Below are 16,025 nucleotides of genomic sequence, written 5' to 3'. Positions count from 1 at the left end.
AGATCACCCATGAATACACCCCCCCCATACACACGCGCACACATACACACAGTGATAGCGACACACACGCGGACACACACACACACACACACACACGCCTCTTCCACGTTTGGAAACTGGAATACTGTCTGGGAAAAGGTAACCAAAAAAGGACGCGGTTCCCCAAGTCAGGGCTCTTAAGAGCTGATCATGGGTGGTGGCTTTGAACTTGCAATCTGGGGGTCGGGGCCGATGTTTATTTAGGAGGCCCATTCGCAATAGCCTCCTACCCCATCCCAGGAGAAGGGTGTGTGCGCTCACACCCGGGGTTAAGAATTGGGCGGGAGGTGGGGGCGACAGGTTATTTGGCTGGGGCGGTCCTACCCCTACCCTAAGACAAAATCAGGATGGAGGGAGGAGTGCATGTATGCGCTCGGGTGGAGGGGTGGGGGGTTGGGGGGGAGGTGCGTGGGGCAGGTGAGGTTGGTGGAAGGACGATGCAAGAGTTACTTGTACAATTTATCCTCAAAATTAAAAAACTGGACCCTGCTTCTCCCCGCTCCCTCCCAGCCACGGCCCCCAAACGGGCGAATTTTTCCAAGTGGGGTGAGCTGCTCCCCACCTCTACTCCGTCGCCGCTGCCACCTGCCCCCAAAGACCCCGCGTCGGGTTCTACCCCATCCCCCACCCCCAGTCGGTCGCTGTCTCAGTCTCATCTTCCTTAGGCTCCTCTGTCGATCACGATGGCTCCTTCGTTGTCTATGCCAAACTCTGGGCGAGAAGGAAGAGCCACTGCGGGGGGAGGGGGCGGGGGGACCGGGAGGGGCAAGGCTGGGGGTGGGGAAGGTCCCCGCGGAGAGAGGCTAGTCGGTGAGCACCCCACCCCCTTTGCCTGAAGCACAAGAGAGAGGCTGAGCTCCGAGCTTAGGGGGTTTGGCCGAGCCTGAGCTCCGGTATCTGCGAGTCCCCTGGCCAGTGGCCGGCTATCGGCTGGGCCTGGGAATTTCCGGGAAACAGCCTGAAAAGGGCTACTGGATTGCCGATCTCCAGTGGGGAGGGTGATGCGCAGGGCCGGAGGAGTGGATGCTTGTTCTTACTCCCCACGAAAAACTTGCTCCCCAGAGCCACGATCTCCCAGCTTTCTTGATGCCCATCCCCCATCCCCACCCCAAGTTGTTCCGGTTTTCCTGCATGAGCTCATCCCACAGCTGGGGAGCCTGCCCGGTGGCCCAGGGCCGGCTAGCATCCTCCGAATCGCCAGCCCAACCCCACCCCCAACACACTTGTTTTCTCGCCCCTCCTGACGCCCTCTTGCCGGGTGCCAAGAACCAACCGAAGCAGCCAGAACTCCACAGTGAAAGGCCTGCTTTATGTCCCCAGGGCAGTGGGGAGGGGGCTTTTTGCTTCCCATTGTCCAGGCCCAGCCCCTGAAAGAGAGAGCTCAGCCCGCCAAGACTGGCCAGGACCTTCCCACCAGCCCTGGGGAGGAGGGAGGGACTGGCTGTGCGGTGAGTGGATGGCAGCCTTGGGGGGCTGTTGGCTGGGGCCTTCCCTGGGGTGGGCTCCTGGCTTCTAAGCTTGGGCCTTCCCCCTCTCCTGCCTCCTGGGTTCCCCTCCAGAGAAGAGCTGGCAGATGCCCAGCCCTCCCCAGTAGCCCACAGCTGGGCAGAAGAGTCTGGGCTGCTCTATAATTCTGGGGCTCCAGGCCAGTGGACTGCCCCTAGCCCCTTCTTAGCCCCAGAACTTTGCTCTGTGGCTGCAACCCACAGCTGAGGTTTGCCCCCCTAAACCTTCCCTGGCAATAGGAATGTTTGTTATCCTTCTCTTTGGGGGATGTGGAGGGCAGGGGCGTACTTTTCATCCTTATAAATGGCCCAGTTACTTCCTCCACCATTCATCCCTCTCTCTGATCTATTTGGGTCCACATACATTTACTGAGGCCCCCTGGGCTCTGGGCCATGTGCCAGCCTGTGCTGTGGGCAATGCAGAGATCCACAGTGTGCAGGCCAGCTTGGAAAAACGTGAGGCAGAGTTAGGCACCCTACACACAACCCCGACAGTCGGGCGATGGTGATCACCATGCCACAAGGGACCGGTTACAGAGACAAATCAAGACTAAGCTTGTCTTGGACTTGGGGGAATGAAAGTCTCCTCATTTAAGGAGGGAAGTAGGATTTTGGCTGGGCCCCGAGGCCTGGATAGAGATTTTGGCAAGATGAAGATTTACTCAACAAATATTTAGTGAGCATCATTACACGATGGACAGTGTACTAGATAATGAATATCCATCCAGGTGAACAGTCCCTGGCTTGGTGCAAGTAGGTAATAGATAAATTTAGATGACATTACTAATTAAGGACACCACGAAGGAAAAGTTCATGGTGTTCTGAGAAAGACTAGGCGAGATGTAACTTAAATAGGTGGTCTGGGCAGGCCTCTCGGAAGTGGTGACCTTGAAAGCAGGATCTAAATTAAGCAGCACAGGCCTGTAAAGAGGTGGGAAAGGGATTTTTGGTTCAGGGGCCATGGACAAGGGTAAGAGACAGAGTGTAGGGCTGGATCAAGTGAGCAAGAGGGGACACTCAGCAGGTGAGGGTAGAGGTGGGGGCATTGGAACCAGATCGTGCAGAGGCAAAGGGGATGGGTGAAGAGTTTGGATTTTAGCCACAGACAGTGAGAGTAAGAGCTGTATTAGTTCACAAGGGCTGCCGTAAGAAAGTACCACAGAGTGCGTAGCTTAAACCACAGAAACTCATTTTCTCATAGTTCTGGAGGCTAGACGTCTGAGATCAAGGTGTCCACAGGGTTGGCACCTTCTCAGTCCTCTCTCCTTGACTTATAGATGGCCTTCTCCCTATCCCTTCATAGTGTCTCCCCCTGTACCTGTCTGTGTACCGGTCACCTCTTCTTAGAAGGACATCAGCCACTGGATTAGGGCCCACCCTAATCTCATTTTAACAATTTCCTCTTCAAAACACTGTCTCTACATACAGTCCCATTCTGAGACACTGGGAGTTAGGACTTCAACATACGAATTTGGGGAAGGAGACACAATTCTACCCACAAGAGGAAAGTAGGTGGAGGGAGGAAAGGAAGCACAGGCATGATGGTGGGTGTATATATTTAAAGAGAGATCTGTTAGGGCTGCAGGTAGCATGATGGCTTTAGCAGGAGATACTCCAGAAAGGTGGACAGCTCTGAATCCCAGAGAGGTGGATTTTTTATTTCTAGGAAGTAGAAGCCAAGGGGCACAGCCTGGCATGTACTCTGACTTCTCTGTGGGGAACAGATGGGAAGGAAGGGGCAGGAAAACGGAATGCACTTGGAAGGTGACTGCAGTAGTCTTTCCTGGAAGAGATGTGGGTATAGGCAGAGACAACACTCACGGAGCAAGGGAGAGGCAGGAGTCCAAGAGACGATAATGGCCCACCCTGCTGTAGCCTAGGAGAGGGTGTCTCTCAGCCCAGCCTCCAGGGCTGGCCCCCTACATGCCCCTTCCTTTCTCCCCAGAACAGTAGGCAGCCACAGGTCAGGATGTCTCCACAATATCACGTTGCAAAAAAGCCCAATGCAGTATAGTGACTCGCCAAGATAAGCCTAATATCCAGATAAGATCAGAGTTCGTTTTAGAAAGAAAACAAGACCTGATGCGCTGGAGAATTCAGCCTGATTTAAGGAGGGGCTGGAGACTTGATGCCCTGCAATTTTCTTTCTGACCCAAGAAGAAAATGCAGGAGATTTCTGAAGCCATGGGGTGGGGGCAACAGCAAAAGTGTGTGTGGGGAGAGGGCCGGTCAGCAGGAGGGCAGAGAAGGACCACAGAGCAAAGGCAAAGGCTCCAAGGAGGAGCCTGGGGTCTGAGTAGAGGGCGGGGATTGTAAATCACCAGTATGATCACACAGAAGCTCCTCTGCCCCAAGAGCAAGGCTGTCACTGAACATGACAGCGATCTGCTCCCCAGGAAGAGGTGACAGGGGTTTCAGGAAGAAAAAGCCCAGAACGAAGGGCAGTGAATCTGTGGGCCTCAGACGCCAGGAGGGAGAAGTGAGAAGGGCCCCTAGTTAGCCCTTTTTCCAAGGATACCAAATGGGGGGGTCCCCCGAATTCTTATAGAAAAATCTATTTGTGATACAAGGAGAGGGACTCCCACCAGTGGCAAAAGAGGTCAGATTTCTCCTTGGCTTGTCAGATGCCACAATGCGATGATCTCTAGGGGCTATCCTAGACTATCCTAAATCTAGGGGCTAGCTCTAGATTGTCCCTCTAGGGGCTACCCTAGACTATCATCTCCACTTGGAAGCTCCAGTCAGCTATGCTGTCATGCCTCCGAGCCTTTACTCCCACCGTCTCCTCTAACAGTAGTACCTTTCCTCTCTTACGTGCAGAGTAAATGGTCCTAACCACGGCCCAGCTCAAGTGGCACCTGTCCTAGGTGGCCCCGGTCCCTCCTGCTGGGCTCCCTTGCAGCTTGGCCAGCTAGCTAGATCTCAGAAGCCCTTGCTTCCCCTTCCATGGAATGTAGCAACTGTTCTCAATCAGGGGCAATACTGTCCCCCAGGGGACATTTGACATCTGCAACTGGAGGGTGCTATTGGCCTCTAGCAGGTAGAGGTCGGGGATGCTGGTGGACATCCTATAACCCCCTGGGGAAGCTCTCCTCCACCCCCTCCCAAATTATGCAGCCCAAGATATTGAGAAGGGCTGAAGTGTCCCTGAGTAGTGGCTACATGTCCCAGTCCCCTTCGGAATTGGGTAACGTTACAAGACAGGGTCCCAGCCAAAGGAAAGTAAGCAGAAATGGTGGATACCACTTCAAGGCTGATCCCATAAAATCTTCTCATCCTTTCTCCTCCATCTGCCCGCTGGAGCAGAGGGTGTGTGTCCCTTGGCGATGGCAGAGCCACAAGCTGGAAGAAGCCTGGATCCAAAATCACGATGTGGAGGAAAATCACCACCAACAAGAAACACCAGCATCAGACTCTTGTATGAGACATGATCTTTCACAGCACTGAGCCACTGGAATACTGGGACATGTCCCAGCAGCTGGAAGTACCCTTGCGCACCCCTCCATGGTTTCTTCTGGAATATTCCATGTAGTCATGGGCTTATTCCTCACTTGTTCATTTGTGCATATTTCAAATGTTGCTCAGCAAACCAGGCTCTGCACTGGGTATGCAGGAAGCAGTGAGGAACACAGAAAGAAGAATAAGACCTTGCCAGTAGTCCCTGCCCTCAGGGAATTGATCGCTTATAGGGAAGGGAGATAAACAGCAAAGCAGGATTCAATGTAGCAGGGGGTAGAAAGGAGGAGGGCTCCTGGCTCAGCCTAGGGAAAGAGGTGGGGGAGAGGCAACCAGGCCCTGGAAGTAAGCAGTGTGGGCAAGGGCTGGAAGGGAGGTAGCCTGAGGCTTCCGCAGGATTTGTGCAGTCTGGGATGCCCATAGAAGGGCAGGAGGGGCTGGGGATCTCACTTCTGCACTCTCCAGGCTCTGTAATTGTCCCACTTCTCAGTGCCCCCCCCCCCCCCCCCCCCCCCGCTGGTGGACTGAGAGTTACCTCTGGCAGAAACCTCCTGAAGGTCTAGGTCCCTAGTGCCAGCAGGAGGTCTGGCATCCTATCCTCCTGGATGTCCCACAGGACACCACACCCCATCCTGCTCACACCTGGACTCCCCGGCTTGTAACCTGTCACCGCAATCCTGTCTCTCTGCTCGCTGTCTCCACGTCCACAGGTCCCTGAGCCAGAAAGCTGCAGGGTTCATCCTGGATGCTTTCCCTGTTTCCCCCAAGCCATCCAGGCACCTGCCCCCCCAAGTCATCTAAATTCTGCCTCCTTAATATTCCCCAGGTCTTAGGGTCTTTCTTTCCAGTTTCTTACAACAGCCACATCCCAAGTGCCCCAGTTCTGCTTTTGCCTCATTCAGTGTAGCCTCCTCTTTGTCACCAGTTACTTTGCAAGCACTCCCCTGATTTCACAGCTCCCTCACATTCCCAGGACATTTCCCCATGACCTACAGAGTAAAATCCAAGCTCCCTGCTAGTTTCTTCCTACGGGGGCTTCCATTAACCTGTGCCTATATGCTCCTCTAGCCCCCGTCTCCCCACTCACCGACACATGCTCTCTCCATTTGGAGCCCCTTAAGCTCCTGAGATGGGCCTGCTTTCTCTCCTCCTTGTCTTGGGCCTTTCTATGTGCTATTCCTTAGATCTGGAATGCTCTCTTCTTCCTGCTGTGTCTGGTGTCCTCCTGTTTGTCCTTCAGAACTCAGTCCAGGTGTCAGCTCTTGTAGTCTTCACCAGTGCCACTTAGAGTGCCTGGTACACGGTGGGTATTTGGTACAGCTCTGCTGGGTGGATGGATGGATGGATGGATGGATGGATGGATAGATGGATGGATGGATGCTTGACTAGGTGCTCAGTAATGGTTGTGGAATGGACCCAAAGGTGTCTCCCCTAGACTTCATTATCTGAGTTCCTTAAAGAAATGCCCTCTCTGAGTTATGATTTAATGTTACGCTTTATATCTTCAGAGAACCCTGATGTGAGAAACTGACCAACTTAATGGCATTTCTGTCTTTATGAAAACAGAATTGAATATATGGCCCACTATGTCACTCAGTGTCCTTTATACAAGGACTCATGATAAATTCATGCTTGAGGTTATTTCCAGGAAACATTTTGTCTCCACAGATGAAGATGTGTATTTTCTGCTGTCAGAAAATAAAAACTCTGCCTTCCGACGTGTTTCCATTTTTGCTTTAGCTGACAAATAGGGATACCCAGTTTTATTATCTCATTACCTCCGTGCGTTCTGACCAATTCAGGTGCTTGAAAGTAGCAACTCTTTGTTTTCTTTAGATGAATCCAGTTCTTGCTTTATTCTTCAAAGCTGTAATTTTTACTTTTTAATCTGAAAGCTGCCTCAGATCGTCTCAGCAGTCGGCTAGCATAAATCTTAAATGAATGCATACTGGTGACCAACCTCTTGGCATGGAAGTTATGGAAGGAAGGGCAGAACACCAAGCTTCTAGTTGAGAAAGATCCCACATACAGCCTCTCCAGAAATTCTCGGGGCGCCTGTCACGACGAGTCTGGCAGGAAAGCCAGAGCAGGAAGTGAAAGGCCAAATGCATTCTGACTTTTTTGCTACCTTACTGGGACACCACTGCCAAGTCGTATTCTTTCCTTCCATCAACTATGGCCTTCCTTTTCCCTAACTTAAAAACGGGCATCTCATAAGCTACCACTTTGACTTTACTAGCTGGTAATAACAATAATCAGGGATCTGTGCTGGGAACTTTGCATTTTCCTATCGGAACCTCTCCCCCTCTACACGTGTCTCTTGTTTCAACCCCTTTGCAGATGATGAAATGCCAGAGGAGTTAAGCATGTGTGAAGCCATCAGTAGTAAGTAGCAGAGTAGGAATTCAAATTCAAGTATATCAGCTACCACAGCCTCAACTCTTAACAATCTCCTCACAGGTGGGCAAGGAATGGGGGCAAGAATAAGAGATGAAATCCCCTGGGTGATGGCGAGGATGCCGACGGTGTTGCCAGGAGAGAGAAGCCAGAGTCACAGGTTTGTTTCCAGAGCATTCTGGTGTCCTTTTCAAAGTCCTGGAAATGGCTGGCTGCTCTGTGGCTGGGTTCAGTTGCCAGGACAATATCAAGAAAGGCCTGTTCCTGTGACACATGGCTGCACCCTCCTTTTCCTCCAGTTCTGATGGTTTGTCCCTCAGGAAATTTACCTGGGATCTCCCTATGCATGCCCCTCCCAAATCTGGGTAGCCTGACCCATTAGGGCATCATTGGCCTGGGAATGAAGGGGATTTCTCTATGGGTTTTCGGGGGCATACAAAAAAGTCTGAGGCCTAAACATGTTTTTATTAGCTCCACAACACAAAGTAGAAAACTGCAACCTTAAAATCAGTAAATATTTAATTAAATGCAAAATGTAACATCATGTCAACTTCATTAATGGTTGAATTTAGTAGTCATAAAAATTTCATTACATTTGATAACAGTCTGTAGGTTGGAGTTTCCTCACTGTGTAAGACATCCCAGGTAGGCACCAAGCGCAGTAAGAAATCACAGCTGACCGTAAATTAAATAAATTACTCATGGCCAAAAATTTTCAAAAGCAAAATGGCAAAAATCCTTTCAATTTTTCTTTTACAGCCAAAAAGTTATATTTGTGGTGAGAGGTGGGTGTGTTTCAAATATGTTCGATGAGGGATAGGGCCTGCAAGAGGAAGCTGCTTTCCAGCCTGTGAAGGTCTTCCTGGAGCACTGGCTATGCCCACCTGGAGGAGGGTTGCATCCTGGCCATGTTAGTGCCTGTGATGGAAGCCAGGTGAGTGGGGGCTGGGGAACAGGGAGGGACAGTTGCTTCTTCCTGAGCCTTTCTTGCTTCCAAAAAAGCAAGAACCTCAGAATCCTAAAAATGGTAGCTAATATTCACTGGGTCCCTGTCCTAAACTCCGCAACTGCGTAATCTCAGGTGTCGCAAAACCACTCTATGAAGTTGGTATTTTATTATCCCTGTTTCACCAGATGAACAAACTGAGGTATACAGAGGTTAAACAATCTGCCCAGCCTCGTAAGGGCAGTAACAGGTAATTTAAGAATGTGTCCAAACGGATTGAATCCCCTGTTCAAGGTGCCGAAGCCAGGCCTGGTCCCTGCCCTTTTCCAATGCTGGAAGTGAAGCATGCAGGAGCCACGGACACTATTTCACATGCTGGGCACATAGATACATAGGCGCTGGAGGAACCCACTACATATATTGAACAAGACTGGAATAAGTCCAGTTTCCCCCACATCTGCTGTTTACCAGACACTTGCTCCCTTCACTTGCCTGTAGCAATGTCTAAGCCAAAGGTTTTTATCATCTCACCCTGTGCCTTGTACAATCTTGGCCCATGGCAGGTGCTCAAAAATGCACAAAACCCAGAAAGGCTTAGTGGATGATTTGAGTCTGTCCCTCCATCACGGACTAATTGCCCCAGGACAGCGAAAGTCCTCCCTCCCTCTACATAGCACAAAAGCTGTTATTTAGAAACTCCAGTAAGTCCACATTTCAGTGTAATCAACAAAGGAACTAATACACAGCACTTTTATGGATGTCTTACACGCCCCATTCTAGCGACTTTTCATGTGTCAATTACCTAGTAATAGTATATCTACAACAATTTTACAAAGCAGGTGTTCTTTATTATCATTCTATTTTACAGATGAGACCAAGTGTTATGAGCTAAATGGTGTCCCTCCAAATTCATATGTTGAAGTTCTAATCCCCCAGGAAGTACCTCCAAATATGAGTGTAAGTAGAGACAGAACCTTTAAAGAGCGATTAAAGTAAAATGAGATCATTGATTGGGTCCTATTCCAGTACGACTGATAACCTTATAAGAAGAGGACAGACACACGGAGGGAAGACCGTATGAAGACACAGGGAGAAGAAAGCTATCCATGAGCCCATGAGAGAGGCGTCAGAAGGAAACAACCCTGTGGACACCTTGCTCTTGAACTTCTACCCCCCAGAACTGTGAAGAAATAAATTTCTATTGTTTCAGCCACCCATTCTGTGGTACTTTGTTATGGCAGCCCTAGAGAACTAATATCCCCAGGCCAGACACATGAATTCAGAATTTGAATCCAGGTAGTCTGGTTCTAGAGTCCATGCGTTTCATGACCATGAAAATATTCTCTGTGCAGTCCAAACTGGTAGCCACAAGCCACAAGGAGCACCTGAAATGTGGCTGATAGAACGAAGGAACTAAAATTTTAACTTAATTTATGTTAAAATAGAATTAAAATAGCCCCATGTGGTTTAGCAGCCAGCATATTGGACATAGCTTTTTTGAATTATTTCACTTACATTTTTTGCAGAATCTTCTAGAAATCTCAGTTGTGTACTCCAAGAAATATGCCCCTATCTTTATTCTGTATCCCTGCTGCATTCCCCCCCCGCCCACAATCCTTTCCAGTTTAGCCCCTGCTGCCTAGTCTCCTGCTTTGGGGGGAGAAAGAACATGAGCGAGTGAGCTGGTCAAGTTTCCAGAATCCTGTGGCCTGGGCAGGGCTGGGTTGTTGGCGTTGTGCTCTAAGCATAGGTGTTAGCCAACCAAATGCCAAGCAGCACAAACACTGAGTGACATTTTCAGAACTATTAATATTTCATCAGAAATGATCACTTCTCCTTTAAATACACTGTCTTAAAAGGTTTTCTACATTCTTAACTATAATTTTATTCAGTCTAGGTCCTCAGAATTTTCCCCAAAGGAGCACATTTTCAATTTTATAATGAAAATCAAAGGGGAATGAAGCTTGGATTTCAAAATTGAGAGTCAACATTTCCAGGAACTCAGGCCTTTTCGAAAGAGCAAGGTTGTGTATTGGACACCTACTGTATGCCAGGTTATTTATAAATGATATACCATTAATTCATTCCAAGACATATTTATTGAGTGCCTACTATGTGCTGTAAATGTGGTTTTGTTAAGAATTTTTCAACACCATTTTATAGAAAAGGATTCCTTCTCCTTCTGTCTCATGTTCTGTGTTAACTTAGCTCCTCAAAGAGGCCTACCAGGACATCCCTCTCATGTAGCCACCATTCCCCTCCCCCTCTCCCCTCAGAGCCCTGGTTTCATCTGTATTGAGTGCTTATTTACTTGCTTTGCTAGTTTGTGATCTGTCTCCTTGCTCTAGAATACAGGCTTCAGGAAATCAAGGACCGTGCTATCTCGTTCACCTGTGTGCTTCCTCAGAGCCCAGCAACTCACGTGGAGGTCCTCAGTTGATCCTGGGGAAGGAAAGAAGGAAGGAAGGAGCATGAGAGGGGTTTAAAAAATGGTTGGGGTCCCACAGCTTGGAGATGGCCATTTCGGGATTCAACCTGGCTCGGGTCTGTTCCTATCCAATCTTCTCCCCAGTCATTGGGCTCTCCGTTTTCTGGGAACCCTAGAGGAACGAGGACTGACTCTGACCAGGCAACGGTGCTGTCAGTCCCAAGTTTAACGAAGCCCATCGAGTGAATTGGGGAGCCCACTGGGCCGCAAACTGCTAATTTAGCCCTTCTCTCTGTACCCGAGCCCTGACCCCACTCCCACCCCGAGGACCCGCTGCACGCAGCTCAGGAGGGACAGGTGGATCTCAGTGTCTTGAAAGCACAGGATCAGGACCGATGTGGGGGGCGGGGCTAGGTTTGTTTCACAGCTCCCCTCTTCCTAGAGGGCCTTGGACATACCCCTTCCTGACTCAGGGCCTGGGTTTGCTCAAACGCAGAACAGTCATAAACAGTGGTACTAACTACATGAACTTGTTCCTTGAATATAACACAGAAAGCTCAGAGCTTGTCACAAGGTAAGCCCCAATACGATGGCAGTTTGGGGTAAAATCAGGCGATTCAGGGCCAGGGGCCCTTGGTGGGAGCTGGTTTCCCCACCGAGCAGCGGGGGCAAGGCGCCCTTGACTTCCAACAGGCGCAAGTGCTCTGGGGTCCTCCGGGTCCCCACCCCCACCCTGCCGGGGGGCCTTGGGCACCGAATCCAGGGCGGCCCGCGCACAGAGCCGTTGCGTTTGAAACCCACAGAGGAATTCCGGCGCTGGACGGGGAGGGTGTGGGAGCCACAGGCAAGCAAATCGGCCCAAGCCGCCACGCCCTGCGCGGTCCGCAGAGACAGAGCCCTGCTGAGGCTTGGGGCCCCCACCCAGGCCAAGCGCAGCCGGGTGCGGGGGACGCGGCAGGTGTCTGCTGGGAGCACCGGGCGGGCTACCGGGGTCCACACTCCCGGGGGGGGGGGGTCTTCCTGCCCAGCCATCAAGGCAGAGCGGCGCTGGACAGGGGGACAGGGAGCGGGGAGGGGGCCGAGCAAGGCGGGGCTCTGCGGGCCGTTGGCCCTCGGAGTGCGCGGGGGTCCTTGGGAAGGCCTGACTGAGAACTTGATGGCAGGCCCCCGCCCCCACAGCGCCTAGCACAGTGCCCATCCACGCGGCTTGGCGAGGGAGAATGGGCTGAGCCGCAGTTGCCGCAAGGTGTCACGGGCGCATCGCGACGGGGGGAGTGCCAGGGACTGTGGGGAGAGCCCGCCCTCCCCCTCCAGCTGTTCCCAGATGTCATTCTGCCCGCCCAGGCGCCTCGTTCCTGAGCTCAGGGGGATTCCACAGTTACTAAGCTACTGGTTTTTGTTGACTTTCAAATATTTTCTTCTAAGGGAGAGGGGGAGGGGGGCAAAAGTCAGGAAAGAACAAATAAAAACAAATCAAAATAAGCTCCCCCTCCCCAAAAGAAAGCTGTCCCCCGTCCACCACTCACACACAAATCCTAGGCCTCTGCACATAGTCACCTTGCTGAAGCAACAGCCAGACAGAACTGACCTGCTTCTGCCCATCCTCATCTCCCTTTCTGGTGGATGAGGGGTGGTGGTGGATGGTCCCCCTGTCTGCGAGCCCTGGGTGGACAAAGGGGCTTCCGGAAAGAGAGGAGGAGGATGGCCAGTGGGAATGGGCTCCCCTCATCCTCTGCCCTGGTGGCCAAGCGCCCCTCCGCCCTGGGCCCATTCCCCAGACACACCTGGATCCACCAGGACACACCCCAAGACAGCTTAGACAAGACTTGCCATGAAATCTGGAAAAGAGTTCAAGGCCTGCCCGAGGCCTTGCAACCCAGGACCTTGAAGGAACAGCTCTCCACCCCTGTGGCTGGGACTTCAAGAGACAACGGACTCAGCTTCCAGGAAGAGTGAGTGTCCCCCTCTGTGGCTGGCATCAAGGGAAGTGGGAGGAGCTGAGGTCCAACCTTCTGAGGGAATGTTCTTGCCCCTTGTTCAGTCTAGTTAAACCCTAAAGGCTGTATGCTTTTCCTCCACCTGTCTTGATCCTTTGTCCAATCTTTATAGGGGAGTTGGGAGGGGTCCTGAAGTTACCTGGGTGAAGTGCCACACCAGGGCTGTATTTCTGCTGTCTCTTTACCAGCCCGCTAAGGGGACACTTTTCCTTTTACTTACGCAACCCAGATGTAGATCTGAGGACCTTGAAAAACCCACGCTGGCCTGGGCTGAGGGTCAGAGCCCATGGCTTTCCCTGGCTGCAACTCCGTGATACTTTCCCTTTCCCACCCCCAAAGGCTAGGCATTGGCAGAGATGAGTCTGGTAGTTTTAAACCACATCTGGAATTCCCTAATACAGGGAGCAGCTGTCCCATTCAGCCTCCACGGAAGCCTCTGCAAGAGCGCACATCAAAATATTTACTGGGAAGGCATTGACATATTCAGAGGGCACAATAGAAAATTAAAGTGCGGGAAGATGGCTGTAAATAGGCCTTTTCCTGGATGGGAAATCCTGTGTCTGGGAAACACAGAGTTTCATGTTGGGCAGATATTGTTGGGGATGGATATTCTCAAGAAGAGGAAGGAGAGAGCTCATTAGGAAAAGCCTGTAAAGCACCTTGGTCATCAGTGCCACCTCTGAGCCCCTGTTCAATGTCGGGCATCCTCTGAGTGGGTTGCGAACATTAATTACTCCTCCCAGGGTCCCTATGAGCCAGGTATTAGTGTCCCCATTTTACAGATGGATTAAGTGTTAATAATTAAATGCTAATTAAAGACTAAGTGATAATTAAGTGTCGCCTGTTCTAACACATGCTCCAGTTCAGCTCAGAGATGCTAGAGTGGGGAGACCATGTAGGCAATTATCCATTGTGTCTGGTTTCAGGGATTTCCATGAAAGAGCTAAGAGGAGAGGGGAAGCGGAACTGCTACCCATGTGTACACTACCTGCTGTCCCCTCTTGGGCTGCAGACAAAGGTGGAAGGCACTTTGGCTGTGATTGCTTATCCTGCCCTGTGCTCAGCATGACATGGCTGGGCTGGGAATAGCCTGTCTACCACCCAAATCCTGTTGTCCAACCCTCCAGTGGCACTGAGCCCCTCTCCCCTGCCCGTTGCCATCTGTTCTGGGACAGGGCCTTGGCAGGGGGCCCTTGGGGCTGTGCTCAGCTCTCAGTGGCCAAGAAGCTGATTGTCCACTTTGTAGACCAAGGGTCAGTGGCAATTTCCAGTAGATGGCACTCTCTCTGCCAGGTCACACTGAGTTAATGGAGATAGACTCTACTTCCAGTCTGCACTTGGCCCAGAAGTGAACTAGTGCACCTTTGGCCTTGATGTTTTTACTCTGCAAATTGAGGATGATATGGCCTGCTTGGTCCACCTCAGAGTCGATAAGGAGAATCACATGCAGTGGACCCAGGACCCTCCCCCACCCCTGAAAGCTGCATTATGCAGAGGAGGCTGCCCTTTAATGGGATTCTCAGAGTTCAGGGGGTTTTTCTTGTTACTGCTGCTGGCTTCAATCGGGGGGTTTTCATACTCTGCTCAAAGACCCGCAGGTGCTTCAAGGGGCCATCCTAGAATCAAGGGGCCTCGTTGCTGGGCCGCCATCCCCACTTCAGCCAGAAGGCTCTTTGGTGTTTTAGGGTGTTGCTTCCTGGAGTTCTCCATAAGCTACATTTGGGGAAAACAAACAAAAAACCAATGGTTTTGCTGCTGAGAAGGGAGCCAGGGAAACACCCGGTAAGATGAGTAACCGGTGTCAAAACAGTGTAGACACCAACCAAATAGAACCCAAGAAGTTCTTCATGCAGTCAAGGCAGCTGCAATGGCAGAGTCCGATCCCTGGCTTTAGACCACGTGCCCCACTGCTCAGGCTGTGGGATCTGTTTAACTTCTATAAGCTTGAGTTTCCTCATCTGCCAAGGAAGACAATTACCGCCTTCTCAGAAGGCTGTTGGGATGATTTAATGGGATATTTAAACATTCCTGGTAATAACGGTAATGACTAGGATTTGTACCGATTCCTTGTAATAATAATGATGGTGATGATCTCTTTAAGCCCTGCAATTATTCCGTGAGGTTGGTACTATTTTAAACCCCCCCTCTTTTTGACTTTGTATTATGCAGATGTTCCCAGGCATAAAATAGAATAGGGTGGTGAATGTCTGTCTGGGTGTCTGTCACCGAGGTTCAGGTTCATTGACTACAACACTTGTGCCATTCTTGGTTCAAGTCCTCCCTCCCTGGTTTTTAAATAGAATCCCTTTTTGCAGATGAGGTCACGGGTTGGAGGGGTCCATTTCTCTGCCCGAGGCCTGACAGTTAGGAAGTGGTGGAATTTCAGAAAGCAAACTCAGGTTCATCTCAGCTATTAGGTGATAGATAGTGTGGGCTATGTTCCCCTGGAAATGGAAGCATCTTTTTTGACCATTATGATATTGGGCAGCCCCATGTTCTGAATGGTCACACATAGACAATGGATTTCAAATCCTGTATGCTGTACGTACGGCGTGCCTGTGGGATGGCTTCAGGCCCATGAGATACCTCTCAGCTAATCTTCCCGCCGCTTCATCTGTAAACCTAGTTTGGGTGACATTTTCTGCTATTAGGGTGGCTAGATAAGTAAATTCTAAAGCTCTTTCTAGCCAGAAAATTTTTTTTCTTGACTCAATCCATTTATATCACAAAACCCCAGACATCTCGAGGCTGAAAGGGATCCTGGAGGCCACCTTCTGCTGTTTGAATCTCTTCCTCAAAATCCTTGCTAAGTGGTTACCCACTTGTACACTTGCTTAGATGGAGAAGCGCACCACCTCCTAAGGCAGCCCCTTCCCTTGCTATGACTGCTAGCTGTCAAAAGACCATTTTCTTCCTATATTGAGTCTATCTCTGTCAAACTCATACCCATTGAGCTGGGTTCAGATCAGTGGATTTAGGGCTCCAAACTTAATCAATCCCCTCAGTCTTTCCATAGCCCTTTAGATATTAAAAGATGGTAAACTATGTTCTTCCTAGGATTTCTTATTTCTGTAGCTGATCATCTCTGGTTTTCTAAGATTCCTCTCACATTTGCTGGCCCCCTTGGCAGTGAGGTAACCAGAACTAGTACAGGAAGCCAGGTATGATCTAGTTCATGCAAACTGGATCTTCTCTGTTTTTATTTTGTATTCATGGTAATGGTGATTAATGCTGCATTCACTTTTCCCCATGAGCCA

General features: G+C 50.5%; 1 protein-coding gene and 1 long non-coding RNA gene across 3 annotated transcripts in view; both read left to right on the top strand.

Annotated features, from left to right (window-relative positions):
• The first annotated feature begins 69 nt into the window (after positions 1–69).
• On the top strand, positions 70–9,549 carry LOC116567409. The gene is made up of 4 exons (XR_004276210.1): positions 70–138; positions 7,461–7,557; positions 8,157–8,331; positions 9,212–9,549. It is a non-coding gene; the product is annotated as an uncharacterized LOC116567409 (long non-coding RNA).
• Positions 9,550–11,566: 2,017 nt separating this feature from the next.
• The window catches only part of C10H1orf94 (chromosome 10 C1orf94 homolog), a 40,088-nt gene continuing 35,629 nt past the window's right edge, over positions 11,567–16,025 (top strand). For both annotated transcript variants that reach the window (XM_032302232.1, XM_032302231.1), the window contains exon 1: positions 11,567–12,723. In XM_032302232.1, coding sequence (XP_032158123.1) covers positions 12,395–12,723 — 329 coding nt within the window. In that variant the 5' untranslated portion in view covers positions 11,567–12,394. The remainder of the gene's footprint in view (positions 12,724–16,025) is intronic.

This window comes from Mustela erminea, chromosome 10 (genome assembly GCF_009829155.1).
Source record: "Mustela erminea isolate mMusErm1 chromosome 10, mMusErm1.Pri, whole genome shotgun sequence".
Classification (NCBI taxonomy): domain Eukaryota; kingdom Metazoa; phylum Chordata; class Mammalia; order Carnivora; family Mustelidae; genus Mustela; species Mustela erminea.
Note: the sequence above shows the minus strand (reverse complement) of the source record. Positions and strands in the feature narration are given on the sequence as shown.